Here is a 27,269-nt window from a genome sequence, read left to right on the forward strand (position 1 = left end):
GCATCCTATTCATGTTTCAGTAAATATGGTGTCACTTTCTGATGCAAGTTTAATCATGAATTCAACGCTGCTCAAACCTCTTAAGATAATGATGAATTATTGCCTTATACCAACTTCGAACTACACTTGAGAATTCCAAAACGATAAGCCTTCTAGCTGCTTCACTTTTAAACTACCTTATTTCCGGCTTTATGACGAAAAAAAACGCGAAGGTTGCATTAATTTTTACAGTAATTTGGCTGAAGAATAAGACTACTTTCGTAGCAAAAAAATACTTTTAGGGCTTCTCTGTCGTTTAATATCTGTACATAAGTCACTAACAATAAGTGAAGCAAAGGAAGGGCCATTTTTCTGGTAGCATATAAGCCTTCAAAACACTTTTCATCCTTACATATTCCAATCAAATTCGAAACAGTAGTTTGCTACCTTTAAGACGGAAATATACGCACAGGCACATTATCTACTGCCAAAGTGCATGGGAAAATTCTTCCAAATGAAATTATTAGATGAGAGCAAAACACCCGCTTGTGGCAAAAAACGACTAACTGGGCGGGTCATTGTGAGTGCAAAAGATCCGTGTTTTTCTAAAATACCAAGCGATCTTTCTATCTGCCTGGTAATGAAATGCAAGGAAAGTTCATTTGAGTCATGCTCACAAACTGTGCTTATTGAGTCAGTGTTCCTCCCTGGTAATGGAGGAGTAAGCGATTTGTCCACAAGTTATTGATCTTCCGCCCCTTAAAGGTGCCCATTGGCATTACGCAACCCGACTTAGTAACGCCTTCAAAATGTGGGGTTTGGTGCATTTTTAAGCTCAACAAGGATATTGGACTGACAGATTACCAAGTAGAGATGTATGCAGACTGATTATTTGCATCAGTGCTGTCACTGAAGGAAGCAACCATTACATAATTCAGCGTTACAACAAATTTTCAAAAGCTATTTCTATGAAAAGTTCCCAAGTCAACCCCCAAACTGGTGTTCATTACCAAGAAGAACACAACTCAAGGCGTGGAAACTGTTTCTCCTTTTTGAGAGTCATCTGCTACAATTTTACACCCTTTTCGATGTTTGACTGATGCATGGAAATCACCTTCGACACAGAAAGACCAGTACGGTTGAACCACCCTAGGGAAGCATCCCTCACGCCGTTCTCGGTATCTTAGTGTTCAGCGCACGCTAAATCCGTGAAATAGTCAACACTCTTGAGTAACTACCTCCACCGCTCTCAAAGAAACATTGATATCATGTGTGATTCCACGCCATGACAGCATCCCTCCTCGCGAGCGCAAAATTAAATCGCCGTCTAATTTGATTAGTATCAGTCCCACCACACCGATTTGCTTCATAATTAACGATTCATCTCCTTCCCAAAGGCAAGGTACAAAAGACAGTGCTCCCATGATAGTAAATATGTCCATATGCATATTGTATGCACATACGTATGTGCGGATATATGTGTGTATTGCGTCTCGTTGAGTGGTATTGCGCAGTTTCGACCTAAATTATCCGAATGGTGAGTCAGTTAGGTAGTCTTCAATATATATTGGTGCCCAAAAAACCACGAAAAGAAGAAAAGAATAAGAGAAAGGAAGGAAAAGACAAAAAGCAAATAAGGAAAAGCTATCTTGTGTAACGTGTATGATCATATCATTGGAAAGAGCTAGACGGAGTGGTTGGATTGAGGGGCGGATGGGTATTTAGCTGTCTTGCGTAGAATGGGATATCAAACAAAGTCAGGAACGAGAGAATCAAGATCAAACAAAAAAGCTCGAGGAAAGGCCTAGGTCACATGCACGGAAGTGGAGGTAGGGATGAAAGTGAACGGAAAGATCCTAGAGAGAAGTGGTTAGGGGAGCAGATCCTCCTGGAGGGGCGCCTGAGGCGAAGCGGGCGAGAGACCTCCGCCACCGCCGCCGCTAGACGAGCCCAACCGAGTGTAGACGGCTGGAGCACAGGTTCGTGAGCGCACAATCTGCATCATGATAAGTTTGCGATGGCCATTCCGCTCCCCCAGGCCCACGATGGCACGTTTGTCGCGCGAGAGCTTCACCTGCAGCACCTCTATGTTGGAGGTGAAGATGCACATCTGCGAGCCATCCTTCATTCGCCAAACGCGAATCGAACCATCCCAACTGCCTGAAACAACCATCTCGCTGTCGCACGACACCACTACGCTCAAAACCTGGGCGCAGAAGGACGAAAACAGGTCTTTTAAGCCATCTCATTACATATCAGCAGCCTACTCCTTCCACTCGTCTCACTCTTTCTTAGGCAGTCCCCTTGACAACTCCCGGTTTCTCCTGTCAGTGAAAAAGTACAAAATAAATTTCTTGGTTATGGACTATCTGGAGCGTTCCTTTTAGACAGCGGTTCCACCACGAAAATAACATTGCATTCAAAAACCTGAAACAGGCGAGATACTACTGAGCATTTGATTAGTTCTGCTGTTATTTACGATTTCAATGCTAAAAATGATGCCTGCTCATACCATTCCCTGTGTGTGGATAACTTCTGGACTAGTGTCTTTTGACGCCGTTTGGATTTAACTTAGGTACTACATTAGTGAGCGTGATTGAATATACCTGACAGTTATAGACTTGTGCCCGAATGAGTCGACCGGCTATCGTATGAGACAGGTATGCCATTTCATAGTTGAATCGGCGGATATCCGTAACGGAAGGGCCACCAAACTCACAAAGAATTTTAAAAACAATCAAATTTTCAAATATTGCAACATGACCAATGACAATCGAAGACCCACATTGAGGGAGCTGAAATCGCCGATAAAAAAAAATACGCATGAACGGTATGTGCAATCGGAAGTTTCACCATTTCTCTAATATTAAGCGAACATAAGAACCAAGACAGTTTTGTTGATAGTGTTAAAATGGAATTGATTCACATTTGTTATTTATTTTAAAAAGTGAAGGATTTCGAATGACACGCTAAGTGTGCTCGTAAGGGAGATCATTTGCCGACTAAACTTCCTCAATGCAGTTTGCGAACAGAACGAGGAAGCAACAAAATCTGAGATATGCACTACTATAAGCGAATTCGGATGCGATATCTTCATTATTGTCTCAGGCGATTTCAATTTACTAGACTAATACCATAAAAACCGGGCGCAGACCTTACTGGCTTTCCGTGACTCGGGCTCCACGCCGTCGGTATGAAGCTATGCTCATGTCACCCGCGCTAACAATTGTAGAATCCGCCCCAAACTTCTATGGCTCATAACACCCTAAGAGCTAGTTCGAATGCTATACTGGTAGTAGCAATACGTCTGCCTCAGTTGATACTTCAGTAAAGGGAGAGACGTAAGTGGATCAACCTACCACAAATACCCGCAAAGAAAGACAACTGCCATATAGGAGTGAATCACCTAAAACACCCAGTACGCGAGGCTAGCAACATCAAGTTGGCCTTTGGAAAACACAAAAATCTTAGGTTTCATAGCATGAAAATTTTTAAAAGGGTCCCTGCTTATGTTAAACAGTTAGTTTAAAGTCACTAGAAAATTGTTTTGATGAATAACACAGAAAAGGAACCAGTAGAGGTAAGGAGAATGAAGTTTATAAACGAGACGACATTTGACAATGTGTGTTGTTTCGTAAAGTTCTGCCTTTGTAATAATGATACTCCTAGACTCGTACGCTTCATAGTGCCATTGGGAGTAATTCTCAAACTCGGAGGGCTAACTAAAACCCCAAGTTTTAGCCGATGACTCACATCGTCAGCATGGCCTTCAAGGGTGTGAAGAAGACGCTCCTCAGGCATAGTCCACACGCGGATGCGGCGGTCTTGCGAGGCAGTGACGAGAAAGCGGCGATCTTCGGAGAGTACAATGTCGTGAATCATGCCGTCGTGGGGTGGAAAGACGGTCATTGCGCTGTCGCCTTCCAGCGTTGCGTTGATAGTAATCTGACGCACCGGTGTGGTGGTCAAGAGGTTCCACACTATCAACTCGCCCTTGCGGGTACCCGTCACCGCCTCCTCGTTGTTCAGGATTTCCGTCGCCTCCACCTTCGCCTCGAAGGTAATATACTTAGGCTGCACCACGCCCTATGAACCAAATGGCTTTTCGTTAGAAATTGATTACATCTCAGAGATGATGCAAGGCATATTTATTGGGCTATTTGTGTCTAGAATGAGTCGTGGAAACTGCATTCGATGGGCAATTCAATTGCGAGCTCTGGAATCAAGACAATAACTAATAATTCGGGACTCGTTCGGTTCTGCAATAAGAAGTTTGTACCTAACTCGAAAGGTGAATGAGACACATTTTAAAGTAAGTTAATCCCTTGAAAGTTAGACCACGTCTCTAGGGCTAAATCTGAAGCCGTCTTTTAGGACTAGCGTGCTTAGAAAGAATCCGCAAAGCTGCGCTCTTCAAAGAACCATTCCGTATACTGTCAGTTTGGAAGGAGTGATTAAATGTGGGAGGGCATAAAGGAAATTTAAATTGACTCAATCCCTCTGTACAACGCAGCTTCAAGTTACGCAAGAGACTTGATACAATCAAGGCCATACCGGACTTAGACCATTCAAACATCTATGTTACGAATTCAATTTCCAAAGACCTTGATTCTTCAAACCAGCCGAAACAATCAGAAATAGAGTTGCAACGTTTTACGAGTTTTTCTATTACCAGTCGTCACTTTAAATTAACCTCTTTTCTAGAATATTACAAAGCATTAGTGAATTTTAAGACAATGAGCCAGAAAGTCCGCTATCATTATGAATTATTTTGTCCTTAAATATACTAATCCATAATTCTTCTAAAAATGTTATCTTTCTCATATTACTAATAGAATATAGAAAAACACATCAAGTGAATAAATCAAACCGTAAATTTCACCACAGAAATGCCAATCAGACGATACGTGCGAAGTCCTTTTATCTGACAAAAGCAGATTGCTATCCTTTTTCTTATAAAAGCGATAAGGAATCTTGGTTCGAAACTACGAACGAAACCAGCTAAACAGTGATAAGTAGAAAATTAACAATGTCAGAACTGCACACTCGAAACACCAGCATTAAATGCAATGAAAAACCATTCAGACATCAGGAGGGTAGATAAATATTTTATTACTAAGGCATAAATATACCGGTCTTAACCACTACGCACTTTTGTCAGAAATGCACTGGCAATTCACGGCTAGAGGGAGTGCATTGACCCAGGTAGTGAATTAAAACTGAGCATTTTTAATCACATTGCTTACACGTGCTTCGGCAGCCAAATCGAAGACCATGAAACAGGCCTGATCAGTACCAGGGTTGTTGAATCCGGCCACAATCAGCCGATCCTCAAGTGTAATGTTGATATAAGAGACCCTTGCATTAGGATTAATTAGCGCGTAAGGTACCTCTCGCGTCAGCTGGTTACCCCTGAGATCCCAAACTAGGATTGACTGACCTTGAGGGGTAGCTCTCGCGGCTACAATGTGCTCTCCGGCGTTAGAGACACAGCTAGCCGAGCAGAGGATCTCAGCGGGCATCTCAAGTTGCTCACCAGTCACGAAGTTCCATAACTACAAGCGCACATATAAATATAAACACTTGCTTAATTTTTGTACGGTGAATTTTCTAATACAAAACGGCACCGAACCTGAAGACGATGCATCTTGGTGCTGTCAGCCGACTGAAAATCTTCGATGACCTGGCCGACAAGAAGCGTGTCTTGGACAGCTAGATGAAGGTCATTGCAACCCAATTCATCACCATTCATGACCTTGAAGGGCTCACCAGTCTAAGAAGCGAAAATTTTACGAATTAGAAAATGAGATGGAAATGCGAATGAATAAAGAGTACGGAGTGCGCCTACCTGCATGTCCCAAACTTGCGGTGGGCCATTGGCGGATCCCGTCACGACATAACGACTGTTTTGTGTAAGGACACAGCAGTCTACTTTGAGGTCGTCAGTTGTGTAAACATTGGGTACACCCTCCATATGCTGATCTAACATTGTCATGTCATACCTGAGGGAAGGAGGAACAAACGATGCGTTTAGGGCTCTTTATCACTCATCACTAAAGTCTCTAGAGCGCAAGCCCTGGAAGTGCAAATGTGAAGGTCGGATGGGTGAAGGCTTTTCCACAACAGAACAAAAAACTAGCATTTATTGTGCTTATTCGACCTTTTCCCATGTCCAAAAAGCTCGCGATTTCCTCAAATTTCTTTCCTTAGCAAATTCGGAGCGTTAATTTTAACAAGCCAACTGACATGAAATTTCAAGAGTAGTGGCTATCAGATCAGAGTTTGTCAGAATGAAGTCAGAGATGTGTAGCCAGTTGTTGCAAATTTGATATGGCATAATACAGGCAACTATTTGATAAAAGCGATTTTTGATTGCGTTTTGGAGCACTCCCACCACAAAGAATGGTGAAATAAGGGCGTAGTAAGTGCCCTTTTAAAGTTTATCACTTATATTAAAATAATTTTATCGCAAGGATTTCACCTCCAAATCCGAAATCATTTGATAGTCCAAAGATAGCCCTGTTTCACGTTTTCGAAGCAAATCCTCAAAACAAATTTTGTGAGATAGTGAGAAAACTGTAGATTGAGAATGAGAAGCTTACAAAGTCAAACCACCAACTATACTTCGCAGCAATCTCAAAATCAGGACTTTGAATTAAGCACAGACGCGATAAAAAGACATACGATCCTCCCAATTTAACCACAAATGAAACCATGAGATTTACTCCTCGGGAAAAGTATTAATCCCCAACTTTTAAGATCGAAAACACTTTCCAGTCTCCACTGGGAACAGGTTTTGGGTAAATGCTTCAGCATGACTCTACATCTCCTTATACGGTCTGCACGACTCAGGGGGAAGGGGGGCAGCTGAAAATTCTCGTGATTACAACGCCTCAGACACCTGACCTTAGAGTTCATCTGATTTGAACCCTTGGAACTGCCGCTCGTTGGAGTCGTTTAGCGAATTACCAAAAGGCATGTTCTCAATGAACGCGAGAAAGAATACAAATTTAGTAGTCGCGGTTAATGCCAATTTTACTGTAGTTTTTTTTGGGTTCAAGTGGAAGTTTGTTTGAAAATTCTTCAGCAATACCTTGTTTCCAGCATGTATCGAAATATTACTATTAGATAGTGAAGCAGAAATCGGATTTCCACCAATTATAAGTGAAAAGAGTTGGTACCTCAGATCTATAAAAAACCTGAATAGTGTTAGTTTCAGAGTGTTTCAAGGAGACGAAAATAATTTACTTGTTTTGGATGGTTCAATTTATTAACTTACTCTAAGCACGAACATGTGGTCTAAATCTCGCAATAGTTTCCTGAGCCTCACCTGTCGGTGATGTCCACCTGCCTATCTTGGCCAAAAACGTAGCCTGATTTAGATTGGCCTCCGGTGGTGAAGAAAGACGCGCCCCCCGGTGGTACGGGATGGAAATTGCCCGTCTGAAAAGGTATAGCAAAGGAAACCGATAATTATTGCAGGAGAGGACAAAATATAAGCCTCCAGAAAGGTCCTTCTTACCTGAGAAACACTGCCGTTGGTGGCCTGAGTAGGAGCAAAATAAAAGTGGTTAAAAGGGGAGAAAATCTCACCGATTAGTAGTGCGGAGTCATGCGATTAGATGGGTGCCTCGTTTCCTCCATTTATCTACCTTTGCAAGTGTGCTTGATTTTTTTTTCAATCATGGCTACCCTTACACAATACGTCGGTTGACGACACCGAGGAGCACGTAGACACCCGCAATGATAGGGCAGCTGGCAAATGTTGGATTCTCTCCGTAGGCAGTGCATCTACACACAGTCCAAATATTCCCATAGCAATTTGGTTCAGTTTTATTTACCGTAACGATAGCAAGACAAGTTATTTACAGTGGTAAACCTGAATAAAATCATCGATAACGATAGATGTTTGAAAATCTTGCATTTTCATTCAGGCTTCTTAGGAAACTTATGAGGCTTCGAGTTTTTCTTGCGCTAGAGATTCAATAAAGCTTTTTGTAGGTTCCTCCATTCGAATTCGTTCAAATTAAGTAAACTTTTTACATGGTCATCCCTCTCCATTCATTTATCACTATCGACTATTGGTAGTGAGGAATTGTTTCCTTCTTACAATAACAGGTGGTATCAGTAGTTACGCAGGCATTGCTTTGAATTCTTAGAAGTTAAGGACAATTCACTATTCAAATTTAGTCCTCGAGGGACCCTAAGGCTCCACTTTCTTGAACTCTAACCTGGGAATTTGTGATTTCGGCTGCAACCAATTGGACGTCTGGAGCACTCTACATCTATCACATCAGAAGGATCACTTTTCAGCTTTTAATTCCCTTATAGATGACTCTGTGTGAAGGAACCCGGACCGTGGTATGGCTTCGGCTTCCATTATTTAACATACGACAGGAAGTTGTTCCTTTTTGACGTAACCCAAAGCAAATCTAATGTATTATAGGCGGTACGGCACACTAAAATGACAACTTGTTACTCCCAAACAAAATGAGGGGAAAAGAGCGGGAACGTTTTGAATCATTTCCGTAGATAAATGCAGCACTTGCCACAGCTCAAATATAAAGATATTCGCAAGTTGAATTTTGCGATCTCAATTCAAAAAGACCATGACTACAACGGGCGTGACGGAGGTGGCATTAAACAAATGAAAATCATGCAATGCATTACAAAAAGTGGAATAGCTAATAAATTTGAGTAAATTCACTTCTTACCATTAAATCAGTAAGTATTCAGCCAAGTCAATTTCTTAAGCGATACAGGTATTGCTGAATGTGACAGCATCAAAAATGCGTAGAAAGTAGAGCAGAAATCAAAATGCAGCACGGTGCACAAAAACTCACTAAAAGTGGTTTGGAACTCACTAAAAGGAAGAAAAATGCGCAGATTAAAATTGAAGAATTGAAAGCAAAAAAAGCAGCCGAAACAAAAAGCACACTGCGGACACATGGGCAAGCTCAGGCGGGACAGACAAATGACAACCATGGCGCAGGTAAAAGAAGTTCAACAAATCTCGCACGAATGAGGCATCGGTTTTGTGCTTTTTATAAGCAGACAAAGCATAACTTCAGTTTCTGAGCAGTCAAGTCAAACCGGTTTGAATAATCATTCATGCGTTCCAGTAAAAACAGAAAAGTGATTTGCTAATAGTTATCGCCTAACTGGAAGCACAAAACTTCACTCCCAACTCGAATCCATTTGATATTCTAACACGTCTCCGAAAGCGGGATGAGATTATACCTTAATCAATAAAAATCTGGATTTTGTGAAACAAAGTCAATGGAGACATTCCATAAGAGAAAAAAACATTAAAACTTGAATCTGTGAAGAGGATGAAGCCAGATTAAGCATACTCAAGAACTTATCAGCACCCAACTCCTTCCCTCAAAAAAAATGGATGATTTTCTAAATTGTGGTTTGCCCTCGACGTTTAATCCACCATTACTGGCAAACGATGAGAATATTAGAAATACCTTACACAAATAACAAAAAACTATGCAAATAACCAGGCATATGAGCGACTGAAGAAATGATTATTTCAATAAAATGAAGTTCGACTAATACCGAAGAGAGAATACTGAAAATTGTCCACAATTGTAGTCAAACCAAAACAGCAATTTCACCTCATACTGTGCCGGTAATCTTGGAAAACTTAGAGAATTCTCAAGTCCTGATCTTGGATATCGGAAATTAAAAGAGAACAGAGGCGAAAAAAAAAAAGCGGAGAGGTAGTTATCATCGTCCCCATCAAGAAAATTACAAGGCTAACCAAGTGGCGGTAAAGGTCCTCTGATGATCGTTAGCTGAACAGAGCCTAACTGCTTACCAATTCCACAGTGGTAATTACTGATTGCTGATGAAGTGATTTAATTGTGCACGATTTTGCAGCTAACTTCGAAATGCTGTATGCTTAGCCTACTTTCAAACCATTACTGAATACGATGAGGTTGTTTTGGTAATAATCGTGCTAAAAAGGCTGAAACCCGAATCAGTTTGTAATCAGCAGTTATATTTTAAAATTACTCTGCACGGCTAGACGTCTCAGATGATCGCTGAAACGTGAGAGAATAAGCAGGGAGTGAGCATGCTTTGAATCGATTAAGAACTACAGAAACGATGGATTGCTAGAAAACTTTCAAAAAGTCCGCAGTGGATGCCGAAATGAAAGCCAGCTGCATAGTTAAATTCCTCTTAGTAATCAGTTCTTTGCTTCTTCTACCCTTATCCTATTAACCATCTAAACACTGAAAAGAGGCACTGAAAAGAATGGGCGATAAGTGGCACGCCGCTAAATTACAAAGGGCACTGAGAAAATAACACAAGAAGCAGCAGGTGCATCCGTGCAGCAGTGCGAGTGAAGGCGAAGAAATGGAATGGAGAAGAGGAAGCGCAAGCGCGACGATGACATGCGCGTGACGGTACAACGGCGAGTGGGAAGAGCCCGCACATACCGAGGAGGCCTTTGTCAGCCGGCGGAGGCGCCCAGAGTCCGGCAGAAATGCGGTCCATGGTGTCGTGGAACTTACCGCCAGCCGTCTTGCCCCCTGCGCCGCCAATGCAGCAGGGACAGAAACCGGGCTTGCATCGCCAGCAGGCCCAAATGAGCGCGGAGATGAGGGGTAGAAGACAGACTAGAATGCCCGCTAGCCAGGGGTTGATGAGACCGAAGAAGCCCGCACCGCCAGCCTGCAGAAGCAGTGGTCCAGAGCCTGCGAAAACACCGCTTGCACCACCTCCGTAGCCCATGGCTAAATGTGGAAAGAGGAGGTAAAGTAGTAAAGTGAACGCAAGTTGAAATTTGCAAAGCGCTTGCGAATCAAAATCGACTACTAATCAATCCGAAAGGTCAGTGGCTGGGCGAACTTAAGCGTAATCGACAATGGATGTATCTCACCCGGCGAAGAATCATCCAATAAAAAATATCCTACTGAAAATAACGGGTAAATTATGCAGATGAGAAAAAGTGCTGTAAGAAACTTGGGATCCTTGAAGTCAACAAAAACGATTTGGCTCAATCGACTGAAAAGGACTGCTTGTTTCTTTTTACCAAGCAAAAAGCACCATCAACAATTGAACACATCTTAACAAAGTCAATCTTCACTAGAGCCTAAAGCATGTTTAACCTCTTTATTTTGCCATAAAAGGTTATTATAAACAAAGAAGGAACCTAATTTCTCAATGCGTCGACTTTCGCAGATACACGACAAAATTCTCCTTCTCAATAATAGTGAACCAACACGAAAATGTTGCATTTATCAAGGATCTTTTATCAATATGCTTGGATAAATTACTTAAGTACTAGATGAATGAAAATGCTGATTAGCAGATCGAAAACAACGTAGGTGTGGCAGTTTACTCGATAGGATGCATGCTGATGTTTTGGAATAAATCAGATGCTGGCAACAATTTTATAAAAAATCAGAGACTTCCGTTTCGGTAGAGGAATAAGCATCGCGGTCGAAAAGTAGGTGAGAAGAAAGCAGTGGCCCTGAGTTACAAAAAATGTTAGACAGATCAAAGAATCTAGGTAAAAACTATCAAAATCCACCCAAGACCCTATGAAAACTGAAAAATGTAATTTGTAGCTGCATTTTTACATCAACTTAGTCGAGAGATGGTAGTTTTATCCAAAAAAATCGCATTTTTGAAATCAGTTGCTCATTCCCACGGCACTTTCTATTAGGTCCAGCCAGTATTTGCATTATTAACCATACGATTGCGAAGCTAAACAAATTTGAGGCCGTTTGGCCCTCCTATCGCGAAAGACCGACCATTTACATGAGGCTAAATGCCCCCAAAACATCGCAAATAGAGTAGCTTATAGTTGGATGAATAAGTTGGATAAGTAAATGAAAATGATGGCTAGATAGTTAATAGGCAATAATGTTTGCAAAACATCAAAATATAGAATGATTAAACGACAAATGAATCGCACCAAATACAGTGCTTTGTGTGTTTGTTGTAAAAATTCAAGCAGACAGTGAGTGGAGACCGAAAAATCACATCAAATGTAGTTAGAAAAGACTGGGCGCCGAAAGCTTTGCAGTTAGGAGGCGATGAGGAAAACGAGGCTTACGATTGTTTAAACTCTTGACATCTGGAAAGAAGCCTCTTGGTTAGACACTAGCATGGTTTTCGTATCTGATAGCTTGCATTGCCTCAACAAATGGACAAATCGCAAAGGTCGATTGGACCAACGGACGTGACTTCTTCATTTAAAAGAAATGCTTACTTTGGAAGGCTACTAGTGGTTGAATTTTATTCGATGGACAAAGCAAAAGGCTCAAGTGATCGTTGGAAGTGGTCTAACCGACACTTTTAGCAGTTGGATTCCAAGTAAAAGTTTCTCATTTGTTCACTACTTACTGATATCTTGTTGACAACTGCTTTGATGGAGTATTACTGCTCGCGGCATTTGAACCACCTTATCTTGTATGCCTTATGGCCATTCTTTTTAACAATAATTTTGCCCCAGCAAAAAACTCCTCCTACCCATTGGCCAGAGCGCGGAAAGAATGCTTCTACAAATTACACTTGTTCACACAGCCATTAATTCTGTAAGGTAAACGAGCTACGATTTAACAAATTGCTAAGTCAATACAACTGTGGGCAAATGGATCTCACATTACCCCAAGTAAGCATTGAGAATCGTGTTTCATGTACCAGTTGGAGCGTTAGGCCTACGAAATCGTGACAATGGCGATTCGGCTATTATCAGTCACCGCTACTTTAATGGTTAAAACTCTAAGCAAATGGTAAAATTATTAATAAACTTTGGTTAGCCATGGCCTAATTTGCTTGAGTTTGCTCATCAACTGTTGGAGGAGCAAGATCCCAAAACAATTTTACTGATCCACTATCGCAAATTATGTAAGACATAAGGTAGCACAAATACCAGGCTGGTTGAACTTACAAGGAACGAAGAGACTGCCTTCACCGGCACCGCCAACAATGGCGCCTCCTTGAATGCCATCGGGGGGGATGAGAGGGGGGAAGGGGAGGGGCGGTGCAGCAGTAGTATCCAAGGGGGGTTGCATGAAGTGTGGCATTACCACGATCACCACATCTTCTTTTTTGCCTACGCCTCGGCCCGGTACTATCATCACGTTCGATTCAGGAGACAACTCGCCGTTATCGTTTACGAGTAGCTGACCGTTCCAGTCAAACGCTATGAAGGTGAAAAGACAAGGCAGGTCATCGACACCAACGCCTATTCTGGGTAATAATGACCATCGGTGAAGCATCCAAGCCAACATAAGCGATTAAAATTAGAGAAATTTCAGGACCTATTAGCAAATCTGCGTCACATGTTTTGACATGTACTTTATCAACGTCACACCTGATGCCCCACTTTCCTTACTAGAGCCCACTGTGAAGTATGTGACATGTTTTCTTCATCGGTTGATGAGAAGTGGGTATACCAAATCGCATCGTACAAACAGATTGATTGAGTAATGCATGATGTAGGATATGCGCGATCTGAGGAAAATCAAATTTTCCCAAAAATTTGAGTGGCAGTTGAATGAGAGTTTGGAGAGGCAAGTATTGGATGCCATATTAGAAAAATGAAATAGCTCGGCTGCTATAGGCGATTTCCACCTAAGACTATGATGCCTGTACAAAAAAAATTGATTTTAGACTGGTGGTCCTTTTTGATGAAAGGATGAAACAGTAATTTGTATCAAATACATAGGAGGAAACTTTTGGATCTCTAACCAAAACTTCGGAACGTGTCCCCTATCTGAAAATTCTGTGATATAAGCGAACAAACTTGGGTCTCTTTTCGGTGAAAATTCATTTTAACGATTTTCTATTTTTTCCATGAAGCTATAAGTTTATGCAAGAACCCAAAAGGTACCAAGAAATTGTTTGACTGAGAAAATTGTGCCACTCCTTTGCATTAGAAGGAAGCCATATGTTGAAACACTAAATATGAATACTAGTTTGATTCAATATTGTCAAGTGAAGTAGTCATTCCAATGGTTCACTTCGACGATTTGGAGGTTTTGCGATCTGTCATTTGTCCGTTCCATTCAAATAATTACTTCTGTCCTTGAATCATCATAGTAGGGAATGAAGGGCTGCATTCTGGTGGTAGCGGAAAAAAACCACCTTTTGTACTCATGGTAGTAAGAAAGCAGTAAAGTGAGCCTATTGTTTCCAATCCTATTCCCACCGAAGTGATTCGCTGATAATGATCCTCTAGCAATAGCACAGTATCATTAATCAAACTATTTTATTGGGCAAATCCTAATTGTACCGAGTAAAATGAACTAGTACCACAAACAATGAAGTCAGCACGAACTGACTTAATTATGACCCCGCGTAACTCATTTGGCACCAAATTAACCAACGAGTTTTACTTTGCAATTGGTATTCATTTAATTTATAGTGGTTCAGAAATTGCTATTTAAAAATACTTTCTTCTAGCACCATTTATTATTTGATGATCGCAAGCATTAACTTAAATATGGTGGTGTGTGTAAGATGGATAGTTGTGAATGCTCGCATCGTATAAGAAATTGGAGGGCTCACCTCCAAGAACGCCGTTGAATGAATGGGTGAACTTGCGATCAGCGCCGAGGATTAGCTCATTCGTGATCAGCGCACCGTTAGAATCGACAAGAGCTGTAGGGACGAAAAGAAGAAAGCATGAGGGTACTATCCACCACAATTACTCCACTCGCACACTATGCTCGAGAAAGCAAAATGTTGACATATGAGACACATGCATGACCTACCATTAATAGAAGAGTAACAGTGAAACGGTATCAAAAATACCAACTTAATACCACACTAAGGGGTGAGATCAAAAAACGAGAACGCTAAGGTAGAGACTAAAAGGGAGTGATCGACATGAGGAAGAACTATCCCATTATCTCATTAAACAGCCAGGGAAATGGGAAGGGATGCAAATCTTAGGGTCTATAAAGTTAAGGTTGAACAAGTCGTTACCCTCAAGCGTAAACGTGCTTGACAAGTCTAGTGTCTCGACAGTTCAAACTCAATAGAAGTAAAATATCTAACTTTTATCTGTACTTCACATTGGGAGTTTTATTTAATAAATTCAATAACAGTTCGCTTTTGACCTTTTTAATTAGAGAGTTGATAGCCAATCCAATCATCCCACCTGGTAGACGCCTAAGTGGATGGGATTCAAGGTAAATATTAGCCTGATATATCTACAAGTACAGTCTGATTAATAACAAAATTTACCAGGGGCATTACCATCAACTCGATGCTCTTCCATTTAGCATCCAAAAAATTGCGTAGTTTTTTGGTTAATTCGACTCGGGCTGCGGATTTAGTGCACGAAACTAATCTACCCAACCAGGTAGATACGATTTTACTGTCTGATAATCGGAGATTTGCTGAAACTATTTAATCGAAATGCGACAGAATGTAGCACAGAACACCGAGGGTGCTCCATGAAATGATGAACTGAATCGGATGCCAGTGCTTATGAAGTACTTGTGCCAAAAATATTTTTAAAAAATTGTGCCTAATTTGACCTCGAAACCTGATCCCCATTATGGAATAGAATGTCGAAAATATCTGAGAGTGTATACAACCCATAAACAGAGCCCGAATAATATATCTTAGACGATATCCTTACAAAAAAACGTCAAAAAACGCCAAAGCTACTGCTGATTTAGGCAATAAGCTTAGGTGGTCTGAGGCATTCTTTTTAAGTAAAGGTTGGACGAATCCTCAAAAATTATCAAATGGTAAAACACATCTAAATAAATTAATTCAACGCCAATTTCCCGCCTATTGACACGTAGCTAGCACATATAAAGTTGAACTTTTTAACACGCATGAGAACACCAAAAATCGCTTGCATGCCATTTACCATTCTCGAGTCACATCTAAGTAACCCACCACCTGCAAGGTACACAGAAAAAGTGTGTTTAAGTTATCTAAAAGAACCAAAATCAACTATTTATAACTAAAAAACATCGCAGCAGTAAGTGGTGCGAATTGAAATCGTGATTAAGCAACTAGGGATACAAAAACATAGAATGACTGACTCGCATGGAAGTCACAACTACTTGGTGTACAACGGAAATACCAAAAGTGCCACCTAATATTTAGGCTGCAGCACGTCGTAGCACAATTGGATAATTTTTGTAGATACAGAAAATTACTGCCTCTCCAACAGTCATGCGAACGTGCAAGTCTGCAGGCACCACCCATCTGATTGGCTACGTGGTGCAGTGCGACCTTCAGTCGACCACTGATTCGCATAAATCGTTGTTTCGATGAAAAATTAATCGCGAATTTGGTTTTTCGGCTTTGTTTTATCGTCAAGGCTACGTGGAGATCAGAGCGGTGAAATTGCATGGGGAAGGATACTTACATTTGTCGACGTAGATGATGCGATGACCGTCAACCGACCAGTCAAATCGACTTCCGTTGCGAACCAGAGTGATCACGTGCATCTTGGCATCATCGCACTGTTGGTAGGGCGCGCTGATTAAACGGATTTCATCCTTGCTGTTCGATACAAACACTTGTTGCCCTTTCTACAGGTTATTAAAAAAACCGACAATGGCACTTCCATTGCACGCAAAATTGATCAATTAAATCTATTATTAGCAGTCTGAGTAGCTCACTGTTTTTACTTCAAACACGGAAATAATCAGTTGATCAAAAACAAGCAAAGCCACGGTATATGATTGCCGTGTAATACTGATACTCTCCCAAACGATTGTGAAGCATTTGAGAGGCCTTCGGGCACGTACAGAAGAGGCAAATTTTGAAACGGAGCCATGACGATTCAATGAGATTGACGGCGTTTGTTTGCAAAGCCATTGTTCACGTTACCAATACAATTCACTGGCTTTAGCAGCTAAATTTCAATTGCTTCATAAGCTCATGGTGAAAACAGGCGCAAAAAATTGTGGATATAGTTTAGAGAAGTGATTCATTCATGCTCCCATCTCTGGGAGAGAACGGGCCTCATCTCAGTGCAGAACGTTCGGATTAAAACTTCGCATTACTAATCCGAGAGTTACTTCCTTTGTCTTGTCAAGCGAAAAGACGAATATTTGACTGATGGGAAAATCCCATATAATGAAGCCGGAATTAGTGAGTGGACAAATAAATGGATCCGTGCCTGAACAGATCTGTGTACCTGTGGTGCACGAAATAACAATGTTGACCGGACTAGCTTGCTCCAAAAATGAAGGAGTGCCAATAGGGGGAAAAAATTTATGGCAACAAGGCAATTTGCATAACCGAAATGATAATATCAGCGGAGGCGACGTAGAAAGCAAAATATTCACGTAGGAAGTGATTCATTGAACTCAAGTCAGTAATGAATGAGTCGCATTGGCAGTATCTCTCGGTCCTACTACCTTTAGCAGCACAAAGAGAGTTAATTTCGTATATTCGAACCTAGATACGGAGACAAGAAATGCCCACAAATGACGTCATCATCATCAGCACCCACACGCATTCTGCTTTGAGTTAACCGTGCAGTGTACGCGGTGCACAGCTGCTTTTCGTCCACGTCTGTAGACGCACATTTGATCATTTCAGCGCCCTACCTACTAATGTGAAGTATTCTCAGGCCCCTCGCGCCAGTGACGCAATTTGCAACATTTACCAACACCGCATTGGTAAACCGGCCATTTTAAAGTTTTGAGTATATTGACCAGTAGGAAATTAACGTGTTTACCAAATTTGCTATGGAAATTCGATTGGTTCGACTTAGCTAATATGGTCAGTAAGAAGTTCAATAGTGCGATCGATATCGACAAACATAAAACAGTGCTAGCCAGATAAATTAGGGTTTATGCGAATTTTTGAAAACTGGTTACCTAACGCTACCTTATCTGATAAATGACACTGATTTAGTTCACCAGTTATCAACAAAGAACAAGTTCTATACAAACAGAACGAAACGTTCTTTGAAAATTCTACTAGAATTCCCTATCTTATTTCCATATATTTGATTGGTAACAATTAAAATTAATTAAATTGCAGCCAAATATCTGGAAAGCAACAGTTTTGGCAGAACCCGAATCTAGCTTTGCAGTGAAATCTCAAGGGATTCTATTTGAAATTACTACTTTGGCATGAATCAAAACACATCAATACCACCTATTCCCTACACAATTTTTACCATGCTGTGGTATATAATGGAGTGTGAAATATGCAAAAGACCAAATTTCTTCATTACCAACTAAATTTGTGTCGTACGAGTAATTACTTTGGGTTAATACAAATAATGAATTGATGGACAGACAGATGGATGAACACAGGCTTTGACAAATGGACAGATGGATGGATCCGGGATTTACGTGTGAAAAAGAGGCGAGAGCAGCACTTACCATGTAGATTTCGTAGAAACGTCCATCGGACAACATGAAACGAGCGATGGGTCCATCAGTGGCGTAAGTCTGGAAGGCCACGCGCATACGATCCAGGTTGGTGAGCTTCGGCGGCACTACTTTGATGATAACGTAGGCGCCGTTGCCGCTCGTCGAGGGCAGAACACCGTGTGTAGCTGCAAGAACATTTGAACAGTTTAACGCAGCACAATTTCTTTATATATAGATAGCTTGACGCATGGCACATAGCTCAAAGTATGGCTATCGGTTTAAACAGCATCTTGACATCACTTAGGTTCGACCGTAATACCATCGGAATAAACTCAACGTTGATCAACAATGAGCACTTCCTTCTCTAGTGTTCCTTCGTTTATGTCCCCACCTGCATCAGTGCTTCATGGAACAGCTGCTAACGCCGTTGTCAACACCCATAAAAAAGGCGGTTGAAAGTAACTAAGCTTTTTTCAGAATTGTAGCGAGCTCACCACTTAGTGCTTTACTTCCTACAATGTTTACAAAAATCTTATTCAAATCCAGTCAGTAACATCATTTTGAAAAGAGATTGCTTATTTTGTGCTTTCAAGGCAATATACTTGTATGGTAGGGTTTCCTTACTTTTAGAATCTTTTGCGTGAATCCTCAGTAGAAATCACGATGAATGAATAAAATTGTTCACAGAAAGTTACTACGAGCTCACAATAAAGTATCCTTAATGAAAAATTACACTTACATAAAGAATAATTTGCTTAGAGAACGGGAAGAAGTTAAAAGGTAGCAAATAATAATACAGTGTTTCTCGAGATTACATTTCATTTGAAGAAATCTCGTCTAATCCTTAAAGGTAACTAAGAAACATCATGAACGACTCCTTTGACCTTGATATCTCCTACCCTTTCCCTTTATAAGGCGGCAAGTCTCTGGTTTCCTAATATTATCATCAACTCACGTTTTTCGCATCTGGAGCCCTGCCAGCCAGTTAGCCTGCAGTCACATTTCAACTCGTAGTCCTCCACATAGCAGACGCCACCGTTGAAACAGTAGTCCGCAGGGCAGACAGGAACGGGCTTCTTGCCGGGCAGTATGAAACTCGGCAAGAGCACGTAGATCACATCACCGGTGGCGATTTGCAGTCCACCCTTTGCCTCATCTACGGGATAGCGACCGTTCCAGTAGAGGCCTGTCGTAAATCGGAGTCATTGGTTATCGTATAAAATTAGATCCAAGGCATTATGCAAAGAACGATGAGGGCGAATTGGCACTATGGAGAATTAGATTATGCAAATTTATACGCACTCACCACCGATAGCACCATGGAAGATGTCCTCCTTGTTCTTATTTGCGCCGACGTAGAGAGTAGTATAAGTGATGCTCTGGTCACTCCTTTCAGTGATGCCTGAAAATACGGACAGGAGAGATTGAGCTGTTAGTGTTTAACAGATAGGTTTTCAGTTTCCGTTTTTCTTCTCCATTTCTGATAGCTTTTCAATTATTACTTGAAAATTTTCTTTTTCAGGTAGGGGGGGTAATCTAACGCTCGGTTATTTACAAAACCCATAATAAGTTACTTCAGCCCATCATTGCAGTTAGTGCCCCAAATATGCAAACATGTTCACCTAATTAGATATTTTTGTCCGAAAAAGCAATCTACTAGATCTATTAACACATTTGTACATTCTCATTGCATTAACAAATGAACATTATATTAGCTTCTGTTTAAAGTTAGGGCGTTTCTAAGTCCATGATTTCAATTATATCTGTATTAATACATTCAGATTGGTTATAGAGAAGAAAATAGGTTAACCTTTAATATTTGCGGTTGTTTAGGATGAAACAAAGTTGAAAATCCCTTTTTATCATCTCTGTCGGCACCTTTAGTAACCTTTGTTCGAAATAATGAAACATAGTTCCAACTCAATAAGAAAGTCACGAAACTTTCAGCCAACCGAAACCCAGTCACACTGTACTAATGTGTGTACTTATATATTCCCACTGATTTTCTACTTTAAATAATGAAAAATCACGCTTTCCTCTGAGAGAGAAGGTCACTCCTGACAATTAACTCCTCAGTAGATTGCCCGAATAAAGGGTTATTTGTTTGATACATATTTAAACAGATATTAGTGAAATGTGTATACGTATGAGGACACAAAGAACATAAGTGCTTAAGGTTAATCATTTTTTAAAAAACTACTACACTTTCTAAGTATTTTAATTAATCATTTTGTAACCCTAATCAACTCTAGTTTGAAAACAACAAGGTAAATTGGTTTATTTCAATGTCGAATGCTTGCCTGTCATTGGAAGGTTGACAATCTGGTCATTATCGAAGGTTACTAGCATCCGATCTCCTTTGCGCTCTACGCTGACGACATGGTAGGCACCGTCATTGACAACGTTGGGATACATATACTCCTGGCCATTTCTATCTATGACTATATGACCATTGCGCTAAAATACAAAAAAGATGATTTCAGTGCAGCGATTACTTGAATTACCTTATTTGTATGGATAATGAATAAGCTGGGAGAATCCTGGGAGAATTTCGGACTTTGCTTTAGCGTTTTAATCAACATTCAAGTCCTCAAGCCGTCTCTTCTTTGATTCACATAGAAGAATCTAACCAGCGATCGAATATCTCTACCATGTCAACGTGTCTTAAATGGTGCAATGCTAATGAGAGTGCCAATTCAAACACTGCTTTCGGTTCATGAGAGAATTACTGTGTACCGACTTTCGCTGCAGTTTACTCTCAACGCGAGTCACTCATGTGACCTTTAAACTGGTGACCAATAGCACGGTGCGTTCAGTTCACTAATTAACTCATCCGTGTTTCCAGCTGTCTGCGCTGTTATTTCGCGACTCAGCTCATCAGTCGTTTCGGGAAAATAGCCCTAAATAGTCAGTGACCCAAAGCATTACTGCTAAACCAGATCCACACTTTTTAAACAATCGTCAGAATGATTAAAGCTATCGAAACCTACCACCTTGATGCCCCAATGCGCTCCAGTGGTGGTGACGAAGTCAAGAATGGTTCCAGACTGGGCGTAGGTCTTGAAACCCACTGTCACATTATCCACCTTCGTCTTCAGTGGCGGATTAAGATCGTACACCATGTAGCCGATCTTCTCATAATCGATGTAAATACCATTGACATCTGAAAGCAAGGCGAATAAGTGAACAGTCAACTTAAATATTGCATAATTATTTCGCGGATGAATGACAGCGACCATATTAATACACACATAGGCTAAAAACAAGGGCATGACACTACAACCTCATAGACGACTCCTGTTTCATCATTGGTTAACCTGAACGCTGTACTGGCGGCGGAGTGGTGATGTATACCCTTATCCCTTGCAAAAAAATATGACAGTATTCAGCATATTCGAATAATAACAACTTAAAGGGATTAGTAGTGCAGTAGAGCAGTAGCATGGGAATCGAGCCAAACTGGGCTGAAAGCAGTTTGTTTGAAATGACAAAAACTTACAATACATCTTTTACTCTTCAATAACCACAGATTAGCACAAAATGAGTATTTCAGGCACTTAAGTGAAATTCAAACTCGAGGATATCCCATACTCGCATGAATTCAAGTTGCTCAAAATTTCATCTTACGTGGTCAGCGACCCCAAATTTTTAATTATTCCTAACTATTAAATCAAAGAAACTTTTAAGTAGAAAACGAAAACGTACCTACTTATAAATATCGTATTCCCCAATGATCTAAATATAAGCTTAAATGGGCGGTTAGTACCACGGACATTAAAATTATCCCATTTTATAGAAACAAAGTTATAAGAATATTCGTAGAAAATTACAGACTTAAACCTACATGCATTATAGTTACAAATTAAGAAATAAGTCAAAAATCTTGAGCAGTTAGGGCATGGCTCTGTAGCTACGCAGAAAATCTTGAACAAGTGGTGAAATTTTTATGCGCATATGTCAAGTACCTTCGAAGGTAGCTAGGGCTCTTCGAATCTCGAAACAACCTAAGCCCATGCCCAACAGGTTAATTAAAGCATGACGAAGTGATGATTTAAAGTAGACAAAATAGGTATCCGCCTATTGTTCCTATTGCTTCTCTTACCTTAGCCCATTATAGAATGAGAAAATCTTGACACATTTTAACTGCACAAACTTCAAAAGGATGTTCAAACAATTGTTTGGGGGTCAGATCTCCGAATATATTCGACTTCACTCCCAGGTGAAAATGCGCTTGTTGTATAATATGGTTCAAACCGCACAATGTATTCTTTTGAATCGTGATTTTTTTGGGAATTGCTACAACTCACCGCCGTCACAGGTGGGTCCACTAAGTCCAGTCTTCCAGCAGTTACAGACGTATCGTCCTCCAGGCAGGACAGTGCAGATGCCGCCATGACAGTAGCCAGGCGGGCAGGCGATGGGATCGCTACATGTGGGGCCCTGGAAGCCCGTAGCCAGACAGTTGCATGTGTAACGCCCACCCGACACCGTGCACAAACCACCGTTCTGGCAGTAGCCAGGCGGACATGTCTTAGGCGTCTCGCAGCGGGGACCCTGTCACCAACACAGAGAAAATAAATAGCATCGGAGCTGAAACATTTGCTGTCACACTTCCTCAATGCGCGTGAACATTCCCCATTTATAGATCGGAACGCACCCATCTCAGTAAAACACAAACATAGGTGGCAATTTCCGATTTGATTTTAGATATAACCGAACCCTATTTAAGTCTTTCAATTCCATCTTACTTTGGCCATTGTCTCAAAACTGTGCTCGGGACTTACTCAGACTGTGTATAGGGACACCCGATGAATTTTCGAGTTAGAAACACTATCATAACGCCACCGCAGTAAGAAGTGGTAAACGTATCTGTTCTATCGCTAATAACCACTATAAATGTTCAAAACCAGTCCAGACAAGATGACAGGCAATGGGGGTAGTGGACGCTGGCATGGAGTAGCGTATGGTAGTGAAATTTCTCGCAAACGAAGCCGTAAAACCCGAGCTTGTGAATATCGCCTCTTACATATAGAAAGCTTGAAGAACGGTACGTAAACATAGCCAAATGGTATAAATGTTTCAAAGACAGCAGTGTGGCTGTCGGTGACGATCCCGATCGCAGACTCGGTAGTCGTTCCTATGCAAATTAAGCACGTAAAATACCTGATTCTGGACACCTGATCGACGCATAACCTGTCACGAAGTTGCACAAGAGAAGTTTTTCTGATGGAAACACTGTGTATCAAGATGAAATAAAGCCGTACGGACAAATCTTTCCTTTTAAAAGCTTTCCAAATACCAAACTAAATGCTGGGATTATTTTATAAATGTAAGATAGGCCCATGTCGAAGGACTGCGTCACTTTAACTTAAAACGTGTTCTTTTCTTCGAGGCATAAATTCAAGTTACAGCTCACCTTGGCCGCTCCTCGTACACCCAAATATCTTGGTGTAAAAATCACAGCAAAATCTTGAGATACGCCCCTGATATACAAATTGAACACCTTTCAATGCACCTTCAACTCTATCAAGAACTCAAATACATCACAGCACTACTACAATAGCCAGCGCAGAAGTGGAAGAAAACGAAGACAAGGTTAAAAATAGGAACATCGGTAATGTAGTGAAATAACAATTTTTAGTAAGGCACAGACCTTTTCAGTTTTCACTGCTAGCGGCATGGATCCCTGCTCATGCCAACTTGGCTACTAGCACTACTCCAATCTTCAATGACAGATCGGGTGCTGGATTGACAGCAGTCGGTGAACCCACCTCAAAAAAACCAACTTTTCGATTTCATCGCTACAAAAGTAAAATATCTACTACAGGTGGTTGGATCTGCAGGGACTCACGCCGACTTGTTGCAACTACCCATATCTCAAGTTCTGCATAGAGGCCAGTAATGGAGTAAGACTAAGTTCTGACACCGAAATAACCCATGTTTACGGGCAGATTCAAAACTCTTGTGCAGTTGTTCTGAAATCCATTTAAATTCTATTCTTTGTCATTCTTTACACTAGCATGGCTATTTTCCAACTTTACCCTACTCCTATAAACTGAAAGGGCTTTAGTGTTTGCTCATTCTAACTACCGAACGCCACTAGGTCTGTATGCTTCGTGGACAGAAATATTCGCATAACAGTCATCCTGTCAATATAAACCACTTCTTACCTGATAATCGGTGTTGATGCAATTGCAAACAGGCATTCCACTCTGCATAGTGCACTCGCCACCATGGTAGCAGTAGCCTGGGGGACAGGTCTTAGGCATCTCGCACTGGTCACCCTCGTAGCCCTCGGGACAGCGACAGTGGGGTCTACGGTCGGGGCCTGGATAGCAGGTGCCACTATGGTGACAGAAACCTGGGGGACACACCTCCAGCTGGCATTGGGGGCCCCAGTACTCGAGATGACACTCACACACGGGACGGCCTTGCTCAACCCGACAGGTTCCATGGCCGGAGCAGTAGTCGGGCGAGCAAATGGGCACCTCACACTTGTCTCCAGTGAAAGAGGTATACGAGCAGTCGCAGAAAGGCAGTCTATTGGGTAAGGCGCGGCAGACGCCTCCGTTAAGACAGTAGCCCTCGGGACACACCGGTGAAGAACAGCGGTCATCGGTGAAACCCGTACCGGTACAATCACATTCCGGAGCGGAGGAACCCGGACGAATGAAGCAGCGTCCGTTGTTCAGACAGTAACCTGGTGGACAGACCGGATAGTGGCATCTGGAGACAAGGGAAAAGAGGCTCACTGTTAGATTCCACTGCCCCATTTCGGTGAGACTCAAACACTATTGTTACGGAACATGAATTTTTAGGCTTATACTAAAAACAAGAGTTTCAAAGTATTCAAGAATGGGTAAGTGAATTTGAGGCTTGAAATTTCAAGATGGTAAAAGCATTCGAGACACTATCAATACCTCCTTGCTAATAAAAAAGCAACATTACATTACACTCTTACGATAGATATTATTCCAAAAATCGGACAGTTGGGTAGCTATCAGAAATTATTTTAGCTTCGAATAATTTCGAGGAAAATTGGCTGCATTTATTTCTTTATTCTGCAACGGTGGTGATTCACTCACCGAAATAAATGACCCTTTATTTGCATAAATACATACTCCTGTTAGGTTTTTCGAAAGAATATATGCGTTTTTCACAATAGAAGCATATTTCTGGATCCCATACTGATAAAATTTTACTAAAGACGAGACCGAAGTTTTTCAGAAAGAAAAGGAGATCATGTCCGTGTGCTGGCTTTTTATGAACTTCACTGTACTAAAAATAAAGTTTTATATTAATTTAAACACAACTTTATCAATAATTAATGAGTGGTGGATTGGCATGCAAAAATGAGGACTACCACAAAGTACGCCACTATATGGGTTCATCAAAAGTTGATTCCAAAGCATAGTTGTTCAAAAATTCTTACTACTAACTCCTAGTAAGCAGATTCCTTAAAACTATCCATCTCAAAAGATTACCCACTAAATAGACACGCAAGGGGTCCCAGAAAAGTGTGTTTTTGTTACCTATCACCACCGAAATTGCCAGTGCAGTTACATCGAGGATTGCCATCGTAAACATAGCAGACACCTCCGTTGAGACAAAAGTTGGGAGGGCAGATGGGATGACTGCATCGGTCACCCCGATAGTCCGTTCCACTGCAGTCACATACCGGTCGGCCATTCTGCACAGTGCAGCGTCCACCGTTTAGACAAAAGCCGTCGGGACAGATGGACTGTTCGCACAGTGGCCCGCCGTAGCCCGTGTCCCGACAGTCACATACCGGCTGCCCATTGATTACTGAGCAGATGCCGCCGTTCATGCAGTAGTCCAGTCGGCAAATGCTTTGCTCACAGTGCTGACCCACGAATCCTGTGTCTCGACAGTCGCAAATCGCCTGTCCATTCTGCACAATGCACCGACCACTATTGAGGCAAAAGCCGGGCCTGCAAATCGGCTGCTCACACAACTGTCCCCCATAGCCCGTGTTAGAGCAATCGCAGGCAGGACGTCCGTTAACGATAGTGCAAATACCTCCATTCATGCAGTACCCGGGTCGACATATCGGTGTCTCACAGTTGATTCCCTCGTGGTTCGTGCCACGGCAGTCACAGACGGCCCTGTCACCTTGCACAATGCACTGGCCTCCATTGAGACAAAAATCAGGTCGACAGATGGGCACCTCGCAGACTCGACCCTGGTACCTCGTGGATGTGCAATCGCAGACCGGTTGACCACCCCGAACGATACAGCGACCGCCGTTGAGACAGTAATTCGGTGGACAGATGGCTTGATCACACCGACTTCCCCCATATTCCGTTCCTCGACAGTCACAGAGCGGGCGCCCATTCTCAACAACGCAACGACCTCCGTTTTGACAATAGTCTGGAGGACAAATGACCCGATCGCATCGGCTTCCTCCGTACCCGGTCCCTCGACAATCACAAACCGGTCGTCCATTCTCCAGGATACAACGGCCTCCATTCTGGCAATAGCTGGGAGTACAAATAGGCTGATCACATCGACTCCCTCCATATCCTGTTCCCCGACATTCGCAGACCGGAAGTCCATTTTCTACAACACAACGACCTCCATTCTGACAGTAACCTGGTCTGCAGATGGGGTTCTCGCAGTACTTTCCATCGTAATCGGTGCCCGAGCAATCGCATATGGGTGATCCACCCTGAATACGACAAATTCCTCCATTGCTGCAGTATCCCGGACGGCAGATGGGTTGTTCACAGAGCAGACCATCATATCCAGTACCGGAACAACTGCATACGGGGCGTCCATTCTGAATACTACAAATACCACCATTTCGGCAGTAATTGGGTCGGCAGACGACAGCATCACACCTGGCTCCGTCGAAACCGGTGTTACGACAATCGCACAAAGGTTGGCCATTCACCACTGAACTAGATGCCTACCGTTCATGCAGTAGCCGGGAGAGCAGAC

General features: G+C 41.8%; 2 protein-coding genes across 2 annotated transcripts in view; both read right to left on the bottom strand. All coding sequences in view use genetic code 11, as the record gives it.

The window, feature by feature from the left end:
* Nucleotides 1–1,849: 1,849 nt before the first annotated feature.
* On the bottom strand, nucleotides 1,850–7,770 carry EGR_08000 (WD repeat-containing protein; the record flags this gene model as incomplete). The annotated part of the gene is made up of 7 exons (XM_024497249.1): nucleotides 1,850–2,185; nucleotides 3,733–4,065; nucleotides 5,226–5,534; nucleotides 5,612–5,752; nucleotides 5,828–5,981; nucleotides 7,310–7,422; nucleotides 7,678–7,770. The coding sequence occupies 7 exons, from the start codon at nucleotides 7,768–7,770 to the stop codon at nucleotides 1,850–1,852; spliced, it is 1,479 nt and encodes a 492-aa protein (XP_024348312.1).
* Nucleotides 7,771–8,762: 992 nt separating this feature from the next.
* Nucleotides 8,763–27,269, bottom strand: part of EGR_08001 (Neurogenic locus notch protein) — a gene marked incomplete at both ends in the record, with an annotated part of 41,510 nt that continues 23,003 nt past the window's right edge. Inside the window, 13 exons of the mRNA XM_024497250.1 lie at nucleotides 8,763–8,842; nucleotides 10,431–10,727; nucleotides 12,893–13,147; nucleotides 14,515–14,607; nucleotides 16,340–16,505; nucleotides 18,318–18,493; nucleotides 19,264–19,494; nucleotides 19,611–19,710; nucleotides 20,628–20,765; nucleotides 21,299–21,471; nucleotides 22,616–22,862; nucleotides 24,479–25,034; nucleotides 25,841–27,173. Coding sequence (XP_024348313.1) covers nucleotides 8,763–8,842; nucleotides 10,431–10,727; nucleotides 12,893–13,147; nucleotides 14,515–14,607; nucleotides 16,340–16,505; nucleotides 18,318–18,493; nucleotides 19,264–19,494; nucleotides 19,611–19,710; nucleotides 20,628–20,765; nucleotides 21,299–21,471; nucleotides 22,616–22,862; nucleotides 24,479–25,034; nucleotides 25,841–27,173 — 3,845 coding nt within the window. The remainder of the gene's footprint in view (nucleotides 8,843–10,430; nucleotides 10,728–12,892; nucleotides 13,148–14,514; nucleotides 14,608–16,339; nucleotides 16,506–18,317; nucleotides 18,494–19,263; nucleotides 19,495–19,610; nucleotides 19,711–20,627; nucleotides 20,766–21,298; nucleotides 21,472–22,615; nucleotides 22,863–24,478; nucleotides 25,035–25,840; nucleotides 27,174–27,269) is intronic.

The sequence above is a fragment of the Echinococcus granulosus genome (assembly GCF_000524195.1).
Source record: "Echinococcus granulosus chromosome Unknown EG_S00093, whole genome shotgun sequence".
Classification (NCBI taxonomy): Eukaryota; Metazoa; Platyhelminthes; class Cestoda; order Cyclophyllidea; family Taeniidae; genus Echinococcus; species Echinococcus granulosus.